At 44.7% G+C, this 23,001-nt stretch overlaps 3 protein-coding genes across 6 annotated transcripts in view; 2 read left to right on the top strand and 1 right to left on the bottom strand.

The window, feature by feature from the left end:
- The first annotated feature begins 4 nt into the window (after positions 1-4).
- Positions 5-7,846, top strand: LOC135911309 (uncharacterized). Its single transcript, XM_065443523.1, has 3 exons — positions 5-340; positions 564-677; positions 1,107-7,846. The coding sequence occupies exons 1-3, from the start codon at positions 139-141 to the stop codon at positions 2,426-2,428; spliced, it is 1,638 nt and encodes a 545-aa protein (XP_065299595.1). The 5' UTR covers positions 5-138; the 3' UTR covers positions 2,429-7,846.
- Positions 6,354-9,122, bottom strand: LOC135911312 (uncharacterized). Of its 2 annotated transcripts, XM_065443526.2 has the most exons (4): positions 8,798-9,122; positions 8,627-8,731; positions 7,848-7,954; positions 6,354-7,474 (listed from the first exon to the last, which is right to left on the bottom strand). In XM_065443526.2, the coding sequence occupies exons 1-4, from the start codon at positions 8,965-8,967 to the stop codon at positions 6,354-6,356; spliced, it is 1,503 nt and encodes a 500-aa protein (XP_065299598.1). In that variant the 5' UTR covers positions 8,968-9,122. The 2 variants fall into 2 exon arrangements, with proteins under 2 accessions (XP_065299598.1, XP_065299597.1); XM_065443525.2 differs by having other exon boundaries at positions 8,627-9,122.
- Positions 9,123-10,546: 1,424 nt separating this feature from the next.
- Positions 10,547-23,001, top strand: part of LOC135911307 (fanconi-associated nuclease 1-like) — a 42,930-nt gene continuing 30,475 nt past the window's right edge. Inside the window, exons 1-8 of one of the 3 annotated variants that reach the window (XM_065443521.1) lie at positions 10,547-11,684; positions 11,936-12,076; positions 12,141-12,342; positions 13,612-13,740; positions 14,382-14,480; positions 15,578-15,712; positions 15,783-15,927; positions 18,801-18,881. In XM_065443521.1, the coding sequence (XP_065299593.1) occupies positions 10,922-11,684; positions 11,936-12,076; positions 12,141-12,342; positions 13,612-13,740; positions 14,382-14,480; positions 15,578-15,712; positions 15,783-15,927; positions 18,801-18,881 (1,695 nt within the window). In that variant the 5' untranslated portion in view covers positions 10,547-10,921. Of the gene's footprint in view, positions 11,817-11,935; positions 12,077-12,140; positions 12,343-13,611; positions 13,741-14,381; positions 14,481-15,577; positions 15,713-15,782; positions 15,928-18,800; positions 18,882-23,001 lie in introns of all 3 variants that reach the window. The other 2 variants (XM_065443520.1, XM_065443519.1) reach the window with 2 other exon arrangements.

Raw genomic sequence — 23,001 nt, 5'->3', positions numbered from 1 at the left:
GAAGTGCTCTGACAGCGACACTAGCGGCGAGCGCCCGAAACATTTTTGGTGACATCCGGCAAAGAACGTACGTACGGGCTCTCCGTGTTGGCCGCGCTGCTCCTTGGCAGGCAGGATCATAGCTTTTATTTTTTTGCGATGCCACAGCGATGTGCTGCCGTAGGCTGCAGTAATGCCAGCGGAAAGCCTCCAAATGTGCGATTTTTTAGATTTCCTGCCGCGACACTTCAGGCAACGAGACGAAAGAAATGGGTGCAAGCAATACATCGCGTCAACGCCGACGGATCGCCGTGGGAACCGACAGCGAACTCCCGCGTCTGCAGCAATCACTTCGTAACAGGTAAAGAAACAGTGACTTGATATTCCTTATTACTTGATGAACAGCGTGTCTGTTGAGCGCATAAGTGTAACTTCGAGCCCTTTCCGAGCGGGACCGTGGCAGGTCGGCGATCGTGCATTTGTTTAGTACGCAGTTTCGGTTGTGTTAGCGCAGTGTGTCCTGTGTCGTACACGCGTTAATAACAGAAACACTCAAGCTGTTTAACCGTCACATTTTATTTCAGGAGCGCCCTCCCGCTTTATGCCCCACCCGGACTACGTACCATCGGTTTTCAAGCACACGCCAATGAGATGCCCTGTGTCAATCGCTCGCTTTGACAGAGTGAAGAAACGGCAAGGTATAGACTGTGTGTGACGCTGTTTGAGATTCGTCAACTGTCAGCATTTACGACCTTGCAGTAATCTTTCTTCATTTTGTATTCGGCACTTGATATTATTTTTCATTATCATGAAATCGCCCGTGTAATGCTGAATACGCCGGCTGTCGTGCGATTGCCGATGCTAAGCAGCATCGTGCAGTACTTTTCTCCCGCAATATAACTCGCGCTTTCGTCTTGGGCGAGTCAGTTACGGTATCGGCGGCAAGATGCTCCCTTCTCTAAACACTAACCCATTTTTAATGGGTCTTTATCTAGCAAAGGGAGATTAAGTGGTCACTTATTTATGAGTAGTACAGAGTTTTTATATTTGATGTTGCGCCTATCTTATTAGTCTTAAATAGCACATTGTTACACTGTCGCGAAATATATTTTAATGTTATTTATCAGCTTCAAGACTGGCAAATGCAAGTGGCCAAGCCAGCAGCGGTGCAACCACATCAGCTGTTGGACAGAGGACTCCACCGAGTGTAGCAGCAGGCCAAAATAGGACACCACAAGATTGTCAACCAGTTGCCGGGGCATCTACTCCACCTCTTGGTCAAGGAACACCATTAAGCAGAGCAGCAAGTGCAATGTCATTAGGCTCTACGACCTGTGAAGATGGTGCAGTATTGCATAGTGTACCAGCTGAACACGAAAAGAGCTGCCAGACGGATAATTTCTCTCTAGAGCGTATTATGCTGCTTGAAAGCCAATTAAGTGCAGAAAGAAAGAAGGTGCAAAAGCTAGAAGTACAGCTAAAAGCTGCTGAGGAACAGACAATACAGTGGAAAGCACATTACTACGAGCTGAAGGCTACAACACTGTGCCTCGATAACATGCAAGGTACTGAGCATATGTTGTATTACACAGGATTGCCTTCTGTGCAAGTGTTTTACGATATACTAAATTTAGTTTTGAACAACAACCCTCGGTTTGCAATAGACATAAAGAGCAGGTCACTCACTGCTGCCGAGCAGATGTATGCAGTACTGGTTCGCTTAAGGACAGGTATGGCCACACGAGAGATTGCTCGCAATTTTTTAATTTCAATGGCCTCATTCAGTCGTATATTTTCAGAATGGGTACTTATATTGCAGAAGGTTCTCACTGAAATAACCAGCTTCCCCACACTTCCTGAAGTACAACAGCACATGCCACTTCATTTTAGACGGTACCCAAACACACGTGTAATACTTGACACAACAGAAATTCGTATACAAAAGCCCTCAAGCTTAACTGCCCAAAGACGAACTTTCTCCCACTACAAGTTCGCAAACACAATGAAATGTGTTGTAGGTGCAACACCTGACTGCTATGTTAGCTTTGTGTCGCCATTATATGGGGGAAGTACCAGTGACAGAGCTATTGTGCAACAGTCTGGAGTACTTGATCTATTCGAATCAGGAGATGGCATCATGGTTGACAAGGGATTCAAGGTAGATGACCTTCTGCCACGTGGTGTTGTCCTTCATATGCCTCCATTTCGTATTCCTGGAGAAGCGCAGATGAGTGCCAAGGATGTTGAAGCCACAAAGCATGTTGCAAGTGCACGGGTGCACATTGAAAGGGTCATAAGAAGAATCAAGGAGTTCCATTTATTGGACAGACCCTTACCTATAAACATGTTAGACATAGCAGATGCAATTTTCACAACATGTGCATTTCTCTCAAACTTTAGGCGACCACTAATAAATAATGGGAAGGAAGTGGAGACGGACACCATGTAATAGAACACGAAAGCATGCGGTATATTTATTTATTTATTTATTTATTTATTTATTGATACTGTTGACCCTCGCTTGAGGGTCGTTACAGGGAGGGAATACAATGTACAACAATGTACAATTTTGCACAACATACAAAATTCATATATCATAATCATCAAGTTGGGTGCTCCTGACAAAAGATGTCGATAGAACGTTCGAACTTGTGCACGTCCGATTGCTCGACAACTTCAACAGGCAAACCATTCCAAATTTCGATCACATCAGGAAAAAATGAAAAACGAAAAGCATCAACACGTGACTCGTAAGGCTTGATGGATCGTGTGTGGTTTGTTCTCGCGCTCCGTTTTCCCGGAGGCTGAATATATCTATTTGATTTAATCTTAAAGTGCCCTTGAATTATTTGAAATAAAAGCTTTAGTCTTGATTTTTTCCTTCGATTTTCAAGTGACTCGAGCCCACATGAGTTCAGCATTTCCGTCACTGAATCCCTTCTTCTGTATCTTGACGAAATAAAACGAGCGGCCATTCTTTGAATTCGCTCCAGTTTATCTTTTAGGACTTTTTGGTGCGGGCTCCAGACAACACAAGCGTACTCCAAGGATGGGCGGATGAATGTTTTGTAAGCTATCAGCTTGACATCTTTTGTTGCATGTTCCAATTTCTTCCGCAGAAAGTAAAGTTTTTGGGAAGCTGTCGAGCACACATTATTAATATGTTTATGCCACTGCAGATTATGTGCAATTGTAACACCTAAATACTTGAAGGTATCAACATTTTTTAGATTATTTTTTCCAATATTATAAGAAAATAGCTGCACAGTCTTCTTATTAGTTATATGCGTAAAAGTTGATTTTGTGTAATTAATTTCCATGTCCCATTTTTCGCACCAAAGATGCAAGGAATGAAGGACACGGTTTATTCTAATTTGGTCGGTAGCTTGTGTTATTCGAGAATAAATTAAACAGTCGTCTGCAAAAAGCTTCAATTCTACGGGAGATTCGGTAACCTCGTTAATATCATTAATATAAATTAGGAACAGTAATGGAGCTAAAACCGATCCTTGAGGAACGCCAGAAAGTACTTCTAGTGTAGAAGAAAAACAATCATCCACATGCACAACCTGCCTGCGATTGTTCAAATAGGCTTTAATCCACTTAAGAATGGTTTCGCTAATTCCTGCTCTGTATAACTTGAAAAGTAATTTACTGTGTGGAACCTTGTCAAATGCTTTTGCAAAATCTACGCAAATGACATCTATTTGTTCTTGGGCATCTATGGCTGAACTAAAATCATGTATCGTTTCTATGAGCTGTGTTATGGTAGATAGCCCTCTTCGGAATCCGTGCTGATACTGATAAAAGAACGCGTTATCCTCGAGGAAAGTTAGTATATGTTTACTTATGATATGTTCTAATAGTTTACAGCTGATACTTGTCAGGGAAATTGGGCGATAATTATTTGCGAGTAGTCGGTCGCCGTTTTTAAAAACAGGTGTTACGACTGCGCACCGCCAATCTTGTGGCAACGAGTTAGTGTGTAGGGACTTTGTAAAGATTATTGTCAAGAAAAATGATATCCACTCAGCGTATCGCTTTAAAAACTGGGTTGGAATCCCATCCGGCCCGCTAGCCTTTTTTGAATCCAAAAGTAACAATTGATTAAACACGCCGGCCTGAGTCACGACCAGGTCTTCCATCGAACATGAGAGGGAGGAAGGCGGGTACGCGTCAAAGTCGTCATTGCTTGGTTTAGAAAAAACAGACTGGAAAAAGTTATTGAAATGATCTGCTATTTTTGTTTTTTCTGTTACTATGTTGTCACTAATTTGAATTCTATTTATTTCCTCTTTGTTGCCACTAAGGTAAAGCCAAAACTTCCGAGGTGCCGTTTTAACGAAGCTACATAGTTTTTTATTAAAAAATTGCTCTTTTGATTCCATCAGAGCCGTTTTTAAACTCTTTCGTAATTTCGATACCTCAGCTGAGCTGTCTTTTCTCCTGCGCAGCCTCTTTATCTTGCGCTTGATGTGTATAATAGGTCGATTAATCCAAGGGTTACGGGGTTTTATTTTCTTTTGTCGAGTTGGAATGAATCTGTCAACGCAATGTTTTATGATATTCTTGAAACGTAGCCATAGATCTTCAACTGGTTCACAATCGCAGGCAAGTTCGAATTCACTATATGACATTTCTAGAAAATCTTGAATGGATGTGTCGTCTGCCTGCCTATAAGCCTTAAATTGCACAGGTACAAAGGGTTGGCCACGAGTGTTTGTTCTGATCGGAATGTGCACAGAAACCATTTTATGGTCAGATATCCCGTCTTTAACAGACACAGTATAGTCACCCACTCTGCCCGAGAGAAACACCAAGTCCAAAAGTGACCGGGATTCGAGTGTTACCCTCGTGTCTTCTTCCACGATTTGTTTAAGATTGTGCGAAAACATTATTTGCAGCAGTGCTTCGGAACTAGAAATTTCAACGTTCCCAGGTATCAGTCTGTCCCAGTTGATGCTTGGCAAATTAAAATCTCCGGTCATTATTAGTCTGGTGGTACGGTTCAAGTGAGTGCATAAGAACATATTAAGGTCATCCAAAAACTCTGGTGAAGTGGCAGGCGGCCTATACACTGCACCAACAAGGTAAGTAACACTCGCATAAGTAATTTTGCACCAAACTGTTTCAGGCAAAGTGCACTCGACCGTTACTGCATCTATAGATCTTTTGACAATGATTGCAACACCCCCACCACGAGTATCCCTGTCCCATCTGAACATCTGGTAATTTGGGGGTACCATACAGTGACTAGGCACACCGTTGTTTAGCCATGTTTCGCTTACGACGAGTACGTGTGGACTTTCTGTCAGTAATACATATTCTAATTCGGTTACTTTGTTAAAAAGGCTACGAGCATTCAAAGATAAGATTCGTAGCTATGACGGGGTGAGTTCAGGCATTGATTCGCCGGAATTATCCGAGGTGTCAGAGCCATCATGCGAGTTGCCTGCTTTTCTAGTGCGTTGCTTGAACTTATCTCGGGAGTTCAGGAGCGAGCGTGCGTTCTTCTCGTTGTCCCATGTGTATAACTTGTCATTTATTTTGAGCTTGTCGTCGATCAAAAAGACTTTCTTGCCCTGCGCCCTTTCAGCAGAGGCACTTTCCCACAACTTCCTTCGCACCGCTACCGTTTCCTTTGCATAATCATTGCTTACACTAACCGATTGTCCTTTCAGTTTATTGCAGTTCTTTAGCACTTGTTGCTTTTCTCTGCTGTCATAAAATTTCATAATAATTGGCCTAGGTCGTTCTTTGTTCTTTTTCCCTATACGATGAATTTTTTCGACGGTTTTTACTTCAACTCCCAGCGTATCGTGAAAAATTTTATCTATGACAGCTGCCTTTAACTCCGTCTCTGAATCGCCGATTTTTTCAGAAACACCAAAAACCAGCAGATTGTTACGACGACTATAGTTTTCATATTCAGTCAGTTTCCTGGCCTGTTGCTGAACTGTTACCTCAAGATATTCAATTCTTTTGTTCAATTCTTGTATCACTGCCAAGGAATCAGTCAGTCTATCAGTCTTTTCATTAAGTTGACCAATATCCTTGCTGATATTAGTCAACCGGCAGTCAGACGCGGCTTGATTATCAATAATCGTCTGTAACAGTTCAGCTGTCTTAGGCCCGGGGTTTTCTTCTATGTCTCCCGACATCAACAGCATCAGCACGGACCAACAGTCAATAGCAATGCAATGAAGCCTACCAGGGCACGGCAGGACAACTAAAAATCTATTGTCACTATGGTAACAGCAGTCTGTGGATGGGGAACCAACCTGCACAAACAGCAGCAGCGGGTGAGCCATGCTGTTTCGGAGCACCTAAAAGGTGTCATCATGCAATAAAGTTTTATGATGCAAAGGAACGCACTATGTGTGTGTCAGCCTTCTGATAGTCATCTTCAGATGGTCCTCATCACAATGGTCAACTAGATAAAACCCCACAGCATACTTTTTGAAGGACACGTAGCCTGCACCTGTAGTGTAAAGAAATCCAAGGCGTCGGATACGTCGTGTCATGAGTTCTGGAATAATAGCAGCCTTATAGAAGTACACGAGGCCCTGAAGTATGTCTTTCCAAATTTCTGCGTCAAAATATATACGTTCCACTGATATGCAGTCTTGCAGGTCAGCATGATCTGTGAAGACTACAAAGTCGCACCATGGCTTCTTCGCGACTCCCATCTGTCCTTGTACTTGGTAGTAATAATAATGGTCTTTCTTCAGGGTGACCTCACCATTAGTTACTGCCAAGTAAAAACCTTTGTCAGCGCAGGCGTCGACAACTCTTTGGCCAGCTTTCGAAGCGGGGCACTTCACTTCTAGAAGGCCATCCTCACTGCCATCTCTCACCAGGCGATCGGGCGATGCGGCGATGAAAGAATGCAATTCATGAATATGTAATCCTGTTTCCAGGACATCTATATTTTTGTCATATAGCTGCATGAATTCTAGATATTTTTGAACTGCTTTTGCTTCATTTTGTATTCCGTAGAGCCTGGGGTCACCACTCTTCATTATTTCTTTGCGAGGATAAAGTATTTCTTTAACAAGCCCTTCTGGCTTCAGGCAGTGCAGTATTCTGCGGAACTTTGAAGCAGTTAGCTTCCCGGTTCTTTCTGTGAACCATAGAGGGTTCTTATCCTGGCCTACAGTCTTTGCACAGATATCTGCCCTCTCGGTAGCTGTGAGCGACACCTGCTCCTTGAAATATTCATCGATCAATGTGAGGCACTTCTGCGAATTCATGTCCTCTGTGTCGTTGATGGGGCTCGCATTTCTCACTGGTGCTGGCCTCTCTGTGTAACGGTTCCACACCAGCTCAGGTGCATGTGTTGCAATCGCACTCCTGAACTTCAACAGCCCAGCCTGCCCAGCTGTTCTCAAATGAGGAGGAAGTTGTCGCTTAGCCTTAACGGGCACCGTCTTGTTAATCACATGTTTCTTAAATGTGATGTCCACCAAGGGTTTGGTCAGCAAATGGTTTTGTCCTGAAAATAACAAAATGCGGGGACTTGTATACAGTTCATACACATGTTTTATAAAGCTTACTGGCCAAGATCTATTTTGACATTTGATTACGCATGCGGTTATTTTGCACTAATGATGGACACTGCAAACTCCTGTGAATCCGATCAGCATGCTAGCTCACCTCTTTTCAAATACAGTGTTTCTCTATCAGCATGCTTACATTCTACATTAAGGTACCATTACAAGGAAGAGTGTAGATACCAGACCAAAGCTCCTTTTGAAGTCATTTGTCACATCGTCTTGTGTTCTACCACATACGTCCCTCCTTATTCTGTTCGCTGCATTTTACCTGATTAACTTGAACTGTGTTCTGAATAAAAACATTCACCTTACCTTGTGTTGGTGCCATCCATCTGCACGGGACACTCGTACAAGACGGCCTCTGGATACTTCGTATGGCAAACAGCAATGCAGCTATATGCTGGCACCTTTGGCTTTGACTAGGAAAATCAGAAGAAAATAAAAAGTATTCACATTTAGATGCCTGGTAAATGCTCCTGTGAGTGGGCAAAACAAACGGAAAGAGAAAGCTAATGTTCGTTACAGAATATATATTTAAGAGAGCACGTTGTTGGGCGAGTCGGTCGTACATACTTAATACTTTAAATATATATTTAAGAAACGCGGACTCGCTGCACTACATTGAAGTGCGAGCGTACATTGATTTTCATTCTTTTTCTTTTCTAGCTGCACGGGCAAGGTTCTCGAAGGCGCTGTTATCCGTGCATGATATAGATAGCTTAAACGGTTTATGCACGGTCGGGTTGTTTCTTTTTTTGTGTAAATACGGTAGAACATCAAATAATCGCCAGAACTATTCGCCGCGAACTACTCTTCGCAAGGTCATATAGGCCCGAACCAGTGACATGTGAATGCTTTTACGGCACCCATCGCCCACAGCCTGTGGCTCGACTCACTTTGTAAACGAAAAATGAATGTTTCCCGACAGCGAGCCGTAGCGGTGCCTGCACGTAGAGACGGTGAAAGCGCTGCCACCTCGCGAACGCACCGTTGTTAGGACACCGTTTTCTACATCGTCGTTCAGTGTTATATCATAAGGGCGGACAGCACATTCGTGCACAGCATTTCACGTCTCTAAAAAATGTACTTACCCAGCAACGCAATCGCAGTATGCTTGGACGACGGCCCCTGCTCCGCCTTTAGCAAGCGCTACGACTTGCTTGTAGTGGCCAGCTTTCATCGAGCACAAACATATGCTGCGCAACACAAGTTCGGTCCCTGTTGGTTGTCCGCACATCAAATACTCGATCCGGCGAATGTACCTTTCCTCCTTGAACATCCAGCCTTTATGCAGCTGCCGGTGCGACTCGCCGAAATGGCTGTCGATCATGTTGTCAGTCACTGGCGGCACCAACTCCAAATCGCAGCTCCACTGACCGCCGGAGTCGTGAAGTTTCTTGAAGTCGGTAGTTCTGAACTTAGTGTCACACATTACTTCCCCCCTTTTCTTTGGCTTCTGGATTGGATTGGCGCGGCTCGCTACGTACTTGCGCAAGCTTTTCCGAGCGCAGATTGGTGTGCGCCTGGTTTCTGCACTAGGCTGTTATGCGATCGCTTTTTTGAGCGCAGATTGATGTGAGCCTTGTTTGTGCACTAGGCTTTTGCACGATCGCCTGCTTTTTGCACTGGGCTTACAAAAGGCGAAGTGAGCGTCGCTTACTGCGGAAGTGCAGCGCCGCGGGCCTACCGTGTATGGAAGCGCGCAGCAATGCCGGGAAACATTCATACAAAAGCAAAGGGTCAGAAAAGTGCGCTTTATTTTCCATTACTATGTCACACTGGGTAGCGCCGTGCGATCGCTTCTAATAAACGCAGAAACGAGTCCTTGCAGCGCATGTGCCCATTAATCGATGCCCACCATAGCCATATCAGGTGCGACTCGAGAAGCTGTAGAGTCACCCTGTAGCCGGCGGAGTCGAGGTAGCGCTTCACCTTCTGCCAGTAGCTTTCGATTTTCTGGGTGTGAGCGCCCGTGATTGGGTCTACAAAGTTCATGCTGTGGTTAACAGCCTCCCATTGCAAATTCGGTCTTGCTCCGTTAGCCCCCACCAAGTTCGGGATGCAGTTGTATGCGGCCGATTCATCACTGTGGATGGTGGTTCCCGGTTCAATGTTGGCTGCAATAATGGGGCCTAGCGTCGCCGCGTCTCGTCGGTCGACCTTGAATAGTCGGAGCTCCCCGGTGGTCACGCAGATCATGCCGAATACCCATGGTCCACGATCTGCAATGCCGCCGTAATTTTGGCGGCTCGGCGGAACCTTGTCGCCCGTCATCAGGCGGCCTCGATTGTATTTTCGCTTGCCGCGAAGGAGGCATTCATTGCACAATCCTCCCGGGGCCACCGAGTGGGGGTCGCGCCAGCAGCTCGTCCCGCACGACCTCACGAGCGTAGTTCCTCCAGTCGGCGATGACATGGTCCGACAGATTAAGCAAGTCGCCGGTCATCTCCTTCATGAGCCACGTGCCTATGTTTTTGCTCACGCAGTACGTGAGCCAAATCACTTGCCGCCTGCAGTAAGCGACGCTCACTTCGCCTTTTGAAAGCCCAGTGCAAAAAGCAGGCGATCGTGCAAAAGCCTAGTGCAGAAACCAGGCTCACATCAATCTGCGCTCGAAAAAGCGATCGCATAACAGCATAGTGCAGAAACCAGGCGCACACCAATCTGCGCTCGGAAAAGCGCGCGCAAGCACGTAACGAGCCGCGCCAATCCAATCCAGAAGCCAAAAAAGAGGGGGGAAGTAATGTGTGACACTAAGTTCAGAACTACCCTTGAAGTCTTCAATAGAAAACATGTCGAAGAAAGCTTCGCAAGAGTCGACAGGCGGTTGCGAAAATCAGCGGTGACGATGCAAGCGTACTGTGGAAACTTTAAACAGCAGCAGTCACAGCACAACGCAAAGCAACAAAGAGTGTCATGCCGCCGCGTCAACCGAGAGCCACCGTATTTGCTTTCGGCTCTCGCCGCTAGGGGCGCTCTCCCATCGTGAAAAAGGTCAATTGCCCTACTATGGCCGTATACCAGTGGAAGCACTGTTCCTACCTTCACTTTTTCGGCTTCATTACTATGGCTGCCTCATCTCTCCACATGTTGTTGTGTGCAAGTGCGAGTGGCGCGCTTCGAAGTTTTCCGAGTATGATTTTGGCGACTGTTTGCGCTTCGTGCGTCGTTTTCTTTTCGTTGGAAATACGTGAAAGTTCTGCGCTACGTGTGGCCCTTAAGTTGTACTCAAATTGGAACTGTTGATTAGCGCTGACAGGGCGGGCCACAAAGACAGTTGTGGGGCGGGCACGTCCACCGGACCTCGCAACGAATGCATGCATGGAATGAAAAGAAAAAAGAAAGAAAAATATTTTCACATTCCTTGCGGTGGCGACTGATTCATAATGTCAGGCGGCCAGTCGAAAATCACAAGCTTCTTTGTTTCCTCAAGTCCAACCAAGACGTCGGCAGGAGGACCCGTAAAGTCTTCCCCAAGATCGACAAGAAGAGGCGGAAAACTGTCACTTAAAAATAAAGCCACCCGTTTGCGCGAACATGGCCAAAGTAAAAAAATTAAACTAGATTGTTACCGCTTGGCATCACCTCCTGACGAACATGATAGTGACGTGGAAATTGTTGAAATTGTACCGTCACAACAAAGCAGCAGTGAACTTGGTTCATTGAAGATTACTAAAAAGATACTTAAGAAAGGTCTATGCAAAAAGGTTATGGCCGAGGAAGAGAACTTCGAAAGTTCCATATGTCACATTAATGAGCAAAGTACTTCGACAGAACGTAAGGGATGCTGTGATAAAGAATGCAGAGTATCGAAGCTGCCTGTACACACTCCTTTAAGCGCAGTGAAAGAATCAGCAAGTGATGATGGTGTGAGCAACAAGACCGGTGATTTTAAACAAGATCATCAAAAGGAAGGTGCTGTGATAGAACACCAGAAGTACTGTGATACAGAGTGCAGAGAGTTAAAGCCGACTGTACAGACTCTTCTAAGCCCGGTGAAAAAACTAGCTAATGCTCTTGGTGTGCCTGTAAGACCAAGTGGCTTCAAACAAAGTGTGCAGAAGGAAGTGGAAGAAGAGAACATGCAATACAAGCAGTTGGACTCAACCGTGCGGTCTTCTTCAAGTCCACTAGAGGAATCTGCTGATGGTAGCGCAACAAGAAGTCCCTACTATCTGGAGAACCTTGTATTGATTGTTAACTCAGTAAAAGGCAGTGACGACTGGAATCTTTTCAACCAGCAGGAACAGGATATGTTTTGCGAGTTTCTAGAAGCCGATGGCACGTGTTTTTTTTTTGTGCTTTTTGAGTTGACAATGCTTGCTCTCAACATGTGCATCAATCTAGTTTCTGTATAAGTAGACTGCAGAGTAATTGTAATGCACTGTTTTCTTTTACAGATAAATGTCAGAAGCTGCTTGCTCGGCTTCTTCAGCGAAAGCACATGTGGCGAAGAACATCTAAAATTGGCTACCCTGACATTGCCAGTGATGTCTCTCCAATTCTCTTTACTTTAAGAGACAAAGGCTACATAGAGGATGGTAAGCTTTGGAAGCGTGTAATGTATTTTGAAGCCCTGCTGACAACTGATCTGAATGTTACCAGCTGCAAGTTTGAAAGACTTGGATGTGGCCTTGCACTTGCTTTCACCTTTTGAGCTGAAGACCTTGGCCCAAGTATTTAAGCTGAGGACGAGTGGACAGGGCAAAGGAAGCCTTGCAGACTCACTGCTGGACCACTGCAACAAGCAGCAGACTGTGCTATTTGGCTCCAAGCAGGCATCTCTTCAGCAGCTGGCACTAAAACGGTGACAAGCATACTTTATAACAGCAATCAATTTCTTCCATTTATAGTTATTGCTTTGGGCGTCTTGTTGAGCAGATGGTATTTGACATTGGCTGTCAAAGTATTACGATGTGTGTCACAGTTTATGTATTGGAAGTGTACATTTAACCAATTACTGTCATTAACTAAGCTCTTCTGTCAAAGGAAACTTAGTTTGACTGGCATCAACCAATTACTGACACTAACTAATGACCAATTACTGACATAAACTTAGCTTCCAGTCAAAGTTTTACCTGTCAAAGGAAGAAAACTTCACTAGTTTAGTTTTACTCTTTTGTGTTGGCTGGCTGTGCAATCTTTGAAATGAAGTGGAGCATGTTAGTAAATGGTTTCAGTACATTGTGGCCAGTATCAACAGATATAACTAATTCTGGTTCAAACTTGCATGAGGACTTCAGTGATGAAAGTGAAAAAATGACTAAGTTATACCAAAAATGAAACTGAGTGCAAGCATTTAAAATGTATAGCTGTTGGTTGGTGCATTTGCTTGTGGTTCCACTGGGTGCTTGTGGTTCCACACTCACGTTGTGGTAGTAGACTTTATGAGCACGCGTACGTTGCATTTTTTGGCACACAAATACGTTACTTATAGCTTAGTTGATGGGATTTCAAGTTATAGCACTTAAAAGCAAGGTAATTAAGTAGACACACATGCTAGTGCAAAAATGAGTATATGAAGCATAAGTAAAAAATCTATGCCATATTACATGTGATATCAAACGATTTGCAAGCTGTATGAAAAATGATAAAAGATTTGAAAATAAACTTTACCAAGGAATGGCAGGGTATTACAGTAAGGCTAAATGTGTTGTGAAGGCAGTCACTTCATATTAAATCAGGCAAAAAGGCTTCAGTGATAAATAAATCTGATTGGAACATTAATTATTAGAATACCAACAAAAATTTTTTGTCAGTTTGAATTTCTTCAGCAGGCGATAAACAATGTTAATAAATATAACCATAACTATGTACAAAATGTTGCATAAATAGGAGTGCCAGAAAGAGAGAGAGGTAATTTATTTGAAAGAAGGCAGAGAGGTTGGCCTGAGCTAACCCGCTTTAGCCTGCTACTCTGCACAAGAGTAGTGCCTGACGCAAGGAGTGCCAGGCATACACGACTATTCTGGCTAAATCGTGGCCTCATTTGCACTGAAATTATGCACAGAGGCAGCTTTTCATGATGGATGCAGTTTTCTGCATGCACACCGTGAATTGCTCTTGCATGTGTCAGGGCACTGGCTTTGCTTGGTCCCGCATGGCGGCTGTGTGATGAGCCGCGAAATGCCTGGAGACGTTTGCTGAGGCTCTTCTCCCTGGGAACACCGTGGGACATAGATGAAGCGGGGGAAACACCACAAGTGTGAGTGATGCTCCTAGGCTTGAAATTGTGGCTGGCGACACATTCAAAATGCCACCTTGTGTATCTATTCTTATGTATAACAGATGAAAAAGTTCCTTGTGAAACATAACATAATTCTGCTCAATAATGTGGCTTTATTTGAAAAAGCAGACATCACTTGCATGACAGACCACAATGTCTGATTAGCTCATCAACAGACCTCTGCTAATTGACTTCTTAATTATTCTCTTTAGAGTACCTCTCGAATTTGCACAGTTGAAGCTTATCAGTAAAGTTGTGTCCATTTGGCAGAGTTGGAGTTTCACTCAGTTTCTTTACACATTCTGCAAAGGATGCTTTTTAGGGAATGTATTAACTAGAATGCCACTATATTTAATAGCACATTTAGCAATCTAGAGACAGTTGCTTGAGTATTTCTGGTAATAAATATGACTTTATCACTCCCGTACTTAAATTCCGCACTTAAAGCATCTGCCTGAAAATGAATTAAGAGTTTACTAGCGAAACTTAATTAGCTATTTGAACATTGCAATTAGCTCTCCATGTAGTTTGTGAAGAAGCAGAGTTGTGCTACATGCAACGGCTGGTTTAAAACAAAAATAGGAGGCACATTCAGGATGGCTTGTATGATCTGTATACAGGTATGGCTTACAGCTGGTAGCAGCAGGCAAGATGGCCTTCCCTGAGTATGAGGTTTCCAGGCAACACACAATTTTCCCCTCACGACTGGACCTAGTCAGGTAGGTTATATGCATGCTAATGTGTGTTTAGCATATTGTTTAACAGCATCTTTTTTTTTTGCTGCATGTTTAAACGCAGTGAACATTACATGTATCGTAAAATCTATTCCTGCTTGGTATTGTTCAGAGTTCTTCAGAAAGGCAATTTTAGTAATAGTGTTACAGATAATTGTATGCAGATGGAAAGGATGTGACAATATTCAAAGGGGTGAACTGTTTAGTCAACCAACGTGTTCATTCAGAACAACAAGGCACTCGGGAACAGCGAAAGGTGAAAGTCACAGTTGGCAGTTGGATGGTGCAATGGCTTTCATGCAGCCAATATTTGTAGGGCATCATCACACATCGTAGTAGATTTGGTGCTTGCGACAACTCTAGCAAATGCTGTGTCATGCTTAATAGCAACTTTGATAAGACCAGTGCACCGAATTCCTACACAAGAAAACTTAAACACTGTGTGTCAGACGTAAATGCTGTGTCTGGCTTTGGCCATGTAAACCTGTTTTTAGGGAAATGCAAGGCCGTGCACCACTGCACTCGGCCATACTTTGGCGAGCAAACACACAACATGACAACTCACAACGATTCACCCAGAAACCAAGTGCATTTATTGGCACTTTGTGAAACACTGTCTTGGAGAGGCCATGGCTTGCACTCACTGCTGCTGGTTGAAGTGGTGGCAAAAGGAGGAAGTTGGCAGACAAATATGCACGAAACAAGCAAGCAACCTGAGATTTCAAGTTGCCTCTGTGCTCTCATTGCTACTGCAGAAATATTCTCTCTGTATGCAGGTGCATTGACCCATATCCCACCTCTCTCTTTGTAGCTTCATCACTGCAGTGCTGCATGGTCACATAACCGTTCTGAGTGAATCCTTGAGAAGGAAGGATTGAAGCAGCCAAAGTTAAAAGAGAGAACTGTCTCTAAAGTTGACGAGATAGTGATGGCTCTTGCCCAGCGCCTCTCTCCTGCTGTGGCAAACCTCGGGCTACAGGTTTGCAACCCTGTGCGATCTTCCAAAGAGAGAGAGAGAAAAAAAAAAGAAACATAAGGCATGTAGTAGTGCTTTGTGTTTGAAATGTTTGTTTCTACTGCAGATATGAAGCGTCAAGAGTTTTGGAGGCAGAGCTGATCCAAGCCACTACGGACAAGAAATGGGACCGGGCTAAACAGCTCTTCAATGATGTGGAAAAGCTAGCTAGAAGTACTGAAGCATTGGAGTGCCAGAAAAGGTGACACTGACATTCAGAGTTCATTTGCTGTCTTGCTCCATTTGGACAATTTCAAATGTTACTCTTGCAGGGACCAATCTTTGGCACCATTCCTGAGACATTTCAGCATGTGTGGTGTCTACACTCGGTGCCGTTGCTTGGGTGTCGATGTGCTGCAGCGCCTCAAAGAACACAGACATGCTGTTAAGGTCCTCCGAGAACTTCTAAGCCAAGAAGTGAGATTACCCTGTAGTGTTGTGCTTTATGGCACAGAGAAGAAAATGTTATCTAGCAATGTTGAGAGTGTCAGCTCTTACCTTTCTTCTGTGTTATTGTTATATGTGTTATTCTTATTTGCGAAGGTATCTTGTTTTGAGGTAGCTTTCGTTTCATTTTTTGTAAGAAGTAATGCATGGCGCTGCCATTAATTTTTGAATTAGCTACCTCTGCATAGGCACTGACAGAGTGCATTATGTGAGGAAAGAGATGAGCAATTAGTTTGATATGTAGGTAAAGTTAGTGTTCACAGATTTATTAAAGGGGCCCCCACCAGGTCTGGCCATCTTGAACTGACAAGCACATTGCATACTATGCGTGCTAACAATTGTGTCTGCTAAGTATTACATCTCTACATGCCATTGAAAGAGCTTAAATTTCAAACCAAATTTCGTTTGCCCTTCTCCTCGCAGACGTTGTGCTCCCAGCCAGAGAGTCTATGTCAATCGCATAAGTGTGCCTGCGTACGTGGCAGTGCTGTGACGTCACTCACAGTGACACGTGGCTTTTAGAATTATTCTAGGCAACATCAGCTATTTGTTTAATCTGTTGCTGGAGTAGACGAATTAAACATTGGAGAAATAATAAAACATACAAACTGAATGTCTGTGAGCTTTTGTTTTACTTCATAGCATAGCAAGAGAGATGTACTTCCGTTTCCTCTGCCTCTGCCTGCTCCCGTGTCGTTCAGTCGTGTGTGCAGGGAAAGAAATTATGTAATTTCCTACCATGGTCTCAGTGCTGCGATTATACGCTTTCATACTCTCGTGTCTGTCTCAGTGCTTGTGACTGTGGCAGTAACTTACACCACTAATCAGGTGTTCTTGTGCAGAGAGTGCAAAATTGTCCGCTGCGCGAAACAAGGCGAACGTAACAGCTCATGTGTGAGACCGTCGTCAGAAGTGGGCCAATCAGCAAAAACGTGACAGAGAGGACAAAGAAAATGGCGGGGCCCGTGATGTATTTATCATGCAATCCTCCAGCTCCACCATCGAAGGACGCAGGGAAGTAATTTTGCTTGGAAAGGCTAGACGGGGCAAGTGGAGAGATAGTCTATGTTGGCGGTGGTGCTTGCATCCCGAAATCATAGGTTTCCAGCAATTTTTGTCTCTGATATTAACTAATTTGAAAAGTTCTTGCAGTAGGACACTCTTTAGAGGGCATGTAACAACTTCTAATGTATAACTAAAATTTTCTACCTGGCCTCGTGAGGGGCTCTTAAAAAAAGAGAACCGTGACACTAACCCCTTTCTTTAATTGTCACAATGGTAGTGACACCAGTGGTGAAAAGGCTGTTCCAAAGTTTATGTGAGCCTTTTCATTTAATGTGTGTATTACAAATGTATTTGTAACCACAAAGAAATCGGTTGTCTCCTTATATTACAATTTTAATATAGTTCTTCAAAATTATGCTTACAGTGATTCATGCGTTATGATGTATTAGTGTTCAGGGGCCCTATAACATAAAATTATTCCAATATGTTTTTATTCCAATCTCCCGATGTCAAATTTGCGTAACCGCCTACGCAAGCAGTTGTCGGTGACCTGCAGCGTTGCCTAAACAGCCCAATCAAAAGCTCTCCTAGTTTATAGGGGGCCACTTTTCTTTGCTTTCAAAATGAATAACATTGCTATACATTGAGCATTCTTTTGTTTGTGATTGGCCAGCAGGAGGCGAGAAGCAAGCTCAAGTGGCGAGGGTTCTGATGGGGCAGAGCCAGTGCACTGAAAATAGATAACCAGATGAAGTGGGTGGTGCCGGCGTCTCTGATTGGTTCGCTTTCCCTTACTTAGCTTGCGATGGCTGGTTGAAAATCGCAGCGGCGTGCAACGGAAGGTTAAGAATGCCGCTAAAACAGATCCTCAGCAAAGAAAAGTTGGCAGAGTGAGGTTGTAAACGTGCCGAAAATGCTCAAAAACATTATATGGCCACACAAAAAGCTTTATTATATGCAGAAAAACCGATGCTCTCTGGCAGGTGTGAGTAGCCAGTGTCTGAGTGATCGGCAGCAGCCATCTTTTATTCCTTTCAGAATGAGGCAGCCTGTGGCTATTCAGAAAAAAATGCAATTTTGTTCGGCATATTAATGCATCTTTAATGCGTACACGTCACTTTGATGCGGTTAGTTTTCGAGGTATTGTGATGTCGCGTGACAGGCAGGCGTAGCCCAAAATTTTTTGACCTCTAGCAGAGGGCTAATGGTGAAAAGGTGCCAAATCAGAAATAACAACTTTTCTTTTGTTTGGTCCAATCATGCATAATCAGTGTGTACACATCATATCAGATGGGGAGCTATTGCAGTTTTTGTGGCGTCACGTGACAGACAGGCAAAATGGGCTGGTCCAAAAAAAGTTTTTGACCAATCGCGGAGGGCTGATTGCAGAATTGTAACAGAAAAATTTGGAATAGCTTTAAATTATAGCACCCGTGGTTATTTTATGGTGACCAAAATGTAAATGAATTTCCACTGCTGTGCTGGTGACTGTACATGTAAGTGGTTGATGTGTGCACTAAAAGTAAAATTTCAAGTACTGATGGTGTTCAGATGTGCTTTTATTGCAATTTCAAGCTAGTAGCTATGAATATCTGCAAAGTTTATGAGTTCTTACCTGTCTATTAACTGAGGGATACAGACTGAACAGGGAGCACCTCTGGCCAGGCTGACTCTATCTATGAAATAGCAACAGATTCATTTACTCAGCTCCCTGGTGGGCACACCCACATGGACAAAACCAGCTACTATATGTAGCAGCCTGCATGTGAAAATTGCACATATTTACCATTGATAACATGAACTAGCTAGTAATGTGTGTGGCCAAATTCCTGCTGCAGCTCTACTGTCAGAGCCGCAGAGGCCACTGGTGGGACCGCCTGGCCCTCAACTTGGAAGTCCACCTGGGAAAGCCTGCAGAGGTACTATAGCTGGTGTCTGCATAGAGTGACTCAGTGAAATAGTAATCTCCTTCACTGTTATCTTTTCCATGAATAAGTTCTCTCTCTAAATTTGTTTTGAAAGCATATTTAGCGCCAGCAAACAAGGAGGGAAGGGAGATGACACCACAATGCTCGTCTCCCTTCCGTCCTTGTTTGCTGGCGCTAAATATGCTTTCAGTTTATCAACACGCCCAACAAATGGCAATGCTGAAATTTGTTTTGTTGTACTATATGTTTAACCTGCGTTTGCATCAGGTAGAAGGAAGAACCATAAATGGGGCTACAGTTATAAACTGCATGCAATATTTAGCAATATGTTCATTGAAAGGCTAACATCAACCAGAGTCAGTGATAGGTCAAAAATGCAGCGGCAAAAGCCCCTCAAAAGGAACAGGTATGCATTTGACATGAGCCATTATGTTGTTGTATGTGAATTGTTAATTTATGGTGTAGGCATGCTTTTGTGTGACCTCATGTTTATACGAACTTATCATCCTTTTTTACTGCTGGATTTTATCTGCAGTATGCTAGTGGATTAAGAATTGATGAGTTTTGAGGAATGGGGCTTGCCACTGTGTATGTGCATGTGCAAGCATAGCTTACACTATACTAAGCATCTGCACTGTCCTGGCTCTGTGTTTTGGCATGCACGGCTGCAACATTTAGTTACGCTTTCTAATGCATTAGTATTAGGAGTGTCAAAGTGGAGAAAAGTGTATGTGCGTGATGTGTGGGAAGCTGGTCACGTGGTAGAGGTAGAAAGGGGATGAGAGAGCTTAGAACAGTGTATATGTGTGTGTATTTGTGTGTGTATATGTCTATGTATAGATGTGGGTTTTCATAGCAAGTGAAGAGGACGTCATCACGCATCTCTTGGAACCACCAGGAGATAACCACGGCTGTTTGAACGGGTATTCCTTTTATACAGCACGTTGTCTCGTAGAGACAGAAGGACGCCAACAAACAGGACAGATGGCATGGTATGGCTGTATCGCGGCCCTTTAAATAATTGATGATCAGTCGAATCTCGGTGTCGTCACACAGGTCTGATCAGTCCGACGAACTAATGGCGCCCAGGAAGCTGTCATCGTCCTCTGTTTCCTGACTGACAGGATCAATGGGTGCGTGGCCAGACTATAACCAGACTTATACGGCCAGACTTATAAACGATAGTGACATCAAATTCCTGTAGCTGCAAGCTCTACCGTGCCAGTCGTCCTGAAGGGTCGCGCATGCTTGCCAACCAACAGAGGGCATGGTGGTCCGTCACTACTTTGAAGGGACGACCATAGAGGTAGGGGCGAAAGTTGATAATCGCCCACACGACTGCGAGGCATTCTTTCTTCGTAGTCGAATAATTCACCTCGGCACGAGACAGTGAATGGCTGGCATAGGCTGTAACTCTTTCCACTCCATCTTGACGCTGGATGAGCACTGCGCCAAGGCCATTGCTACTGGCGTCGGTATGTACCTCTGTATCGGCATCATTGTCAAAATGTGCAAGAACAGGTGCTGACTGTAGGTGCTATCGTAATTCAGCAAATGCTGCCTGTTGCTCATTATGCCAGACAAATGGCGTGTTGTCCCTTGTAAGGCGAGTCAGAGGCACCGCTATCTTCGAAAAGCCCTTAATAAACCGGCGATAGTAGGTGCACAAACCCAGGAAGCGCTGGATGGCCTTCCTATCGACTGGAGCTGGAAATGCGGCCACAGCGGCAAGCTTGTCTGGATTGGGTCAGACCCCTTTGGCACTTATTACATGCCCGAGGAACTTGAGCTCTTTATAGCCGAAGTGGCACTTTTCTGGCTTAAGTGTGAGGTCTGCCAATCAGATGGCTTCTAGCACACTCCGCAGGCGGTGAAGATGCTGCTTGAACATTTCAGAAAATACGACCACATCATCAAGGTACACAAGACAAGTCTGTCACTTCAGCTCAGTGAGGACAGTGTCCATCATTTGCTGGAAAGTAGCCGCAGCTGAACACAAGCCAAAAGGAAGGACTCGAAATTCGCAGAGACCATCTGGAGTCACAAAGGCTGTTTTCTCGCGGTATCGTTCGTCTACCTCGATTTGCCAGTAGCCACATTTTAAATAGAAGAAAAACAGTGGGCATGCTGTAGCCTATATAATGAGTCGTCGATATGCGGCAGCGGGTACCGTCCTTTTTAGTCACATTGTTAAGCTTCCGTTAGTTGATAGTGAAGCAGAGTGTTCTGTCTTTCTTTTTGCCAAGAACGACTGGAGACAACCACGGACTGTTGGAAGGTTCGATGACACCATCGTCAAGCATCTGATGGACCTGCATACGTATGGCTTTGCATTCTTTTGCTGACATGTGCTAAGGCTGCTGGTGTATCGGGTGGGCGTCCTCGAATGTGATGATACTGTGCCTAGTGATGGGAGTCTGGCGTACCTTTGAAGAACTCGCAAAGCAGGTCCGGAATTCATGCAAGAGTTTGTGCAGTGCTGTCTGGCTATCGGTGGACAGTTGAGAATTTATGTTGATATGGCCCAGAGATGTGTCTGCTGTCTGCACTACTTCTGACGTGAAACAGTTGTTAATGTTTGCTACTTTGTCTGCAAACACTATCGAAGTGCCGTGGAAAAGATGTCGATGCTCATTGCTAAAGTTGGCAACAAGCAATTGCGACTGGCTATCATGAAGCTGTATAACACTTCTAGCCACACAAACACCTTGCTCCAGGAGGTGTTCCAAATGAGTTTCGGCCACCGCTTCGCCATCGTGTAATGCACAGCACATGACGTCGATGAGGACACTGGCTTGTGGAGGAAGCGTTACACTGTCTCCAGAAACACGAAGTATGTCAGCACACCGTTGATCGTACTGCACATCGATTGCTCGGTCGGCTGAGAATCTGATACGATGCTCTTGAAGATAAATGATAGCACCATACTTCTGCAGGAAGTCAACGCCAAAAATAACGTCGCGGGAGCATTTGCGTAACACAAGGCAACACTCTACGAATGTAGATCCTTTAATTTCAACTGAAGTCGTGCAGGCACCCAGTGGCGTAACGACGTAGCCGCCAGCTGTCCGAATCTGCGAGTTATACCAGGGTGTGATTACTTTCTTCAGCTGCGTTGCCATTTTCCCACTTAGCATAGAGTAGTCTGCGCCGGTGTCCACTAAAGCGCCAATGGCGTAACCGTCAATAGTCACTGCTATGTCAAGAGAAAGCCGGTTGTCCTGTTCAGCTGCAGGTGGTGTCAGATCGGGATCTGTCTGTGTCTGCGTTGATTGGGGGTCTTCAGCACTTCGATTGTTAGTGACCTCACCCCCAAAGATCACTTTAGTTAGTTTTCCCCGTGGGGACTGAGCGACTGCGCGGTAGGATACCGCTGGGGCGGAGGTGAAAATCGTCTCGGAGATGGTGACCCCAACTGCCGCCCAGCAGGCAGTGGCAAGTGTTGCTGAGAGAGGTAGTCTTCAATGTCCCGGGGTCGCTGGCCGTATCGGGGCGGAGGTGAGTATTCGGAAAAGCCACGAAGTCCAAGGCACCGGTATGGGCACTGTTGGTACAGATGGTCAGCCTCATTGCAGTGAAAGCACAGAGGCTGCCGATCAGGTGTGTGCCAAACATCCAACTTCCGAGGGGACGTGCGTCTATGGTTGATGTAATGGACCGGTTGCTCTGGATGATGGGCAACTGGAGTGGCATGAGCAAAGGGCGGTGGCATGTACCCAGCTTCGCAGTACGATATTGGCTGCGTCGACTGAAGTGACACTGTAGGAGGAGCATGAACAAACAGCGGTGGAGAGGAAGCAGGGTGCCTTAAGGCTTCCGCATAGGTCTCAAGGCGATATTCAGTAGATCGTGCAGTAGCATTATTAGGTGGCATGGTATCACGGAGGGCATGGTGCAGCTAGTCCTTAATGACGCTTGTAAGGGAGCGTACCGTAGGGTGCGGTGTTGGTGTGACACCGGCCTTTTGCAACTATTCACACACTACAGAGTGGATGAGCTCTCCCAGACAGTCACTGCTGCTTCCGATGGTAGTGAAAATGTCAGCAGGGGACATGCTGTTCACTTGCCGCTCATATTGGTTGGACTGATGCAGGAGCATCCTTTCCATGGT

Source organism: Dermacentor albipictus, chromosome 1 (assembly GCF_038994185.2).
Source record: "Dermacentor albipictus isolate Rhodes 1998 colony chromosome 1, USDA_Dalb.pri_finalv2, whole genome shotgun sequence".
Lineage (NCBI taxonomy): Eukaryota > Metazoa > Arthropoda > Arachnida > Ixodida > Ixodidae > Dermacentor > Dermacentor albipictus.
This window is presented reverse-complemented; position numbering and strand designations above follow the sequence as displayed.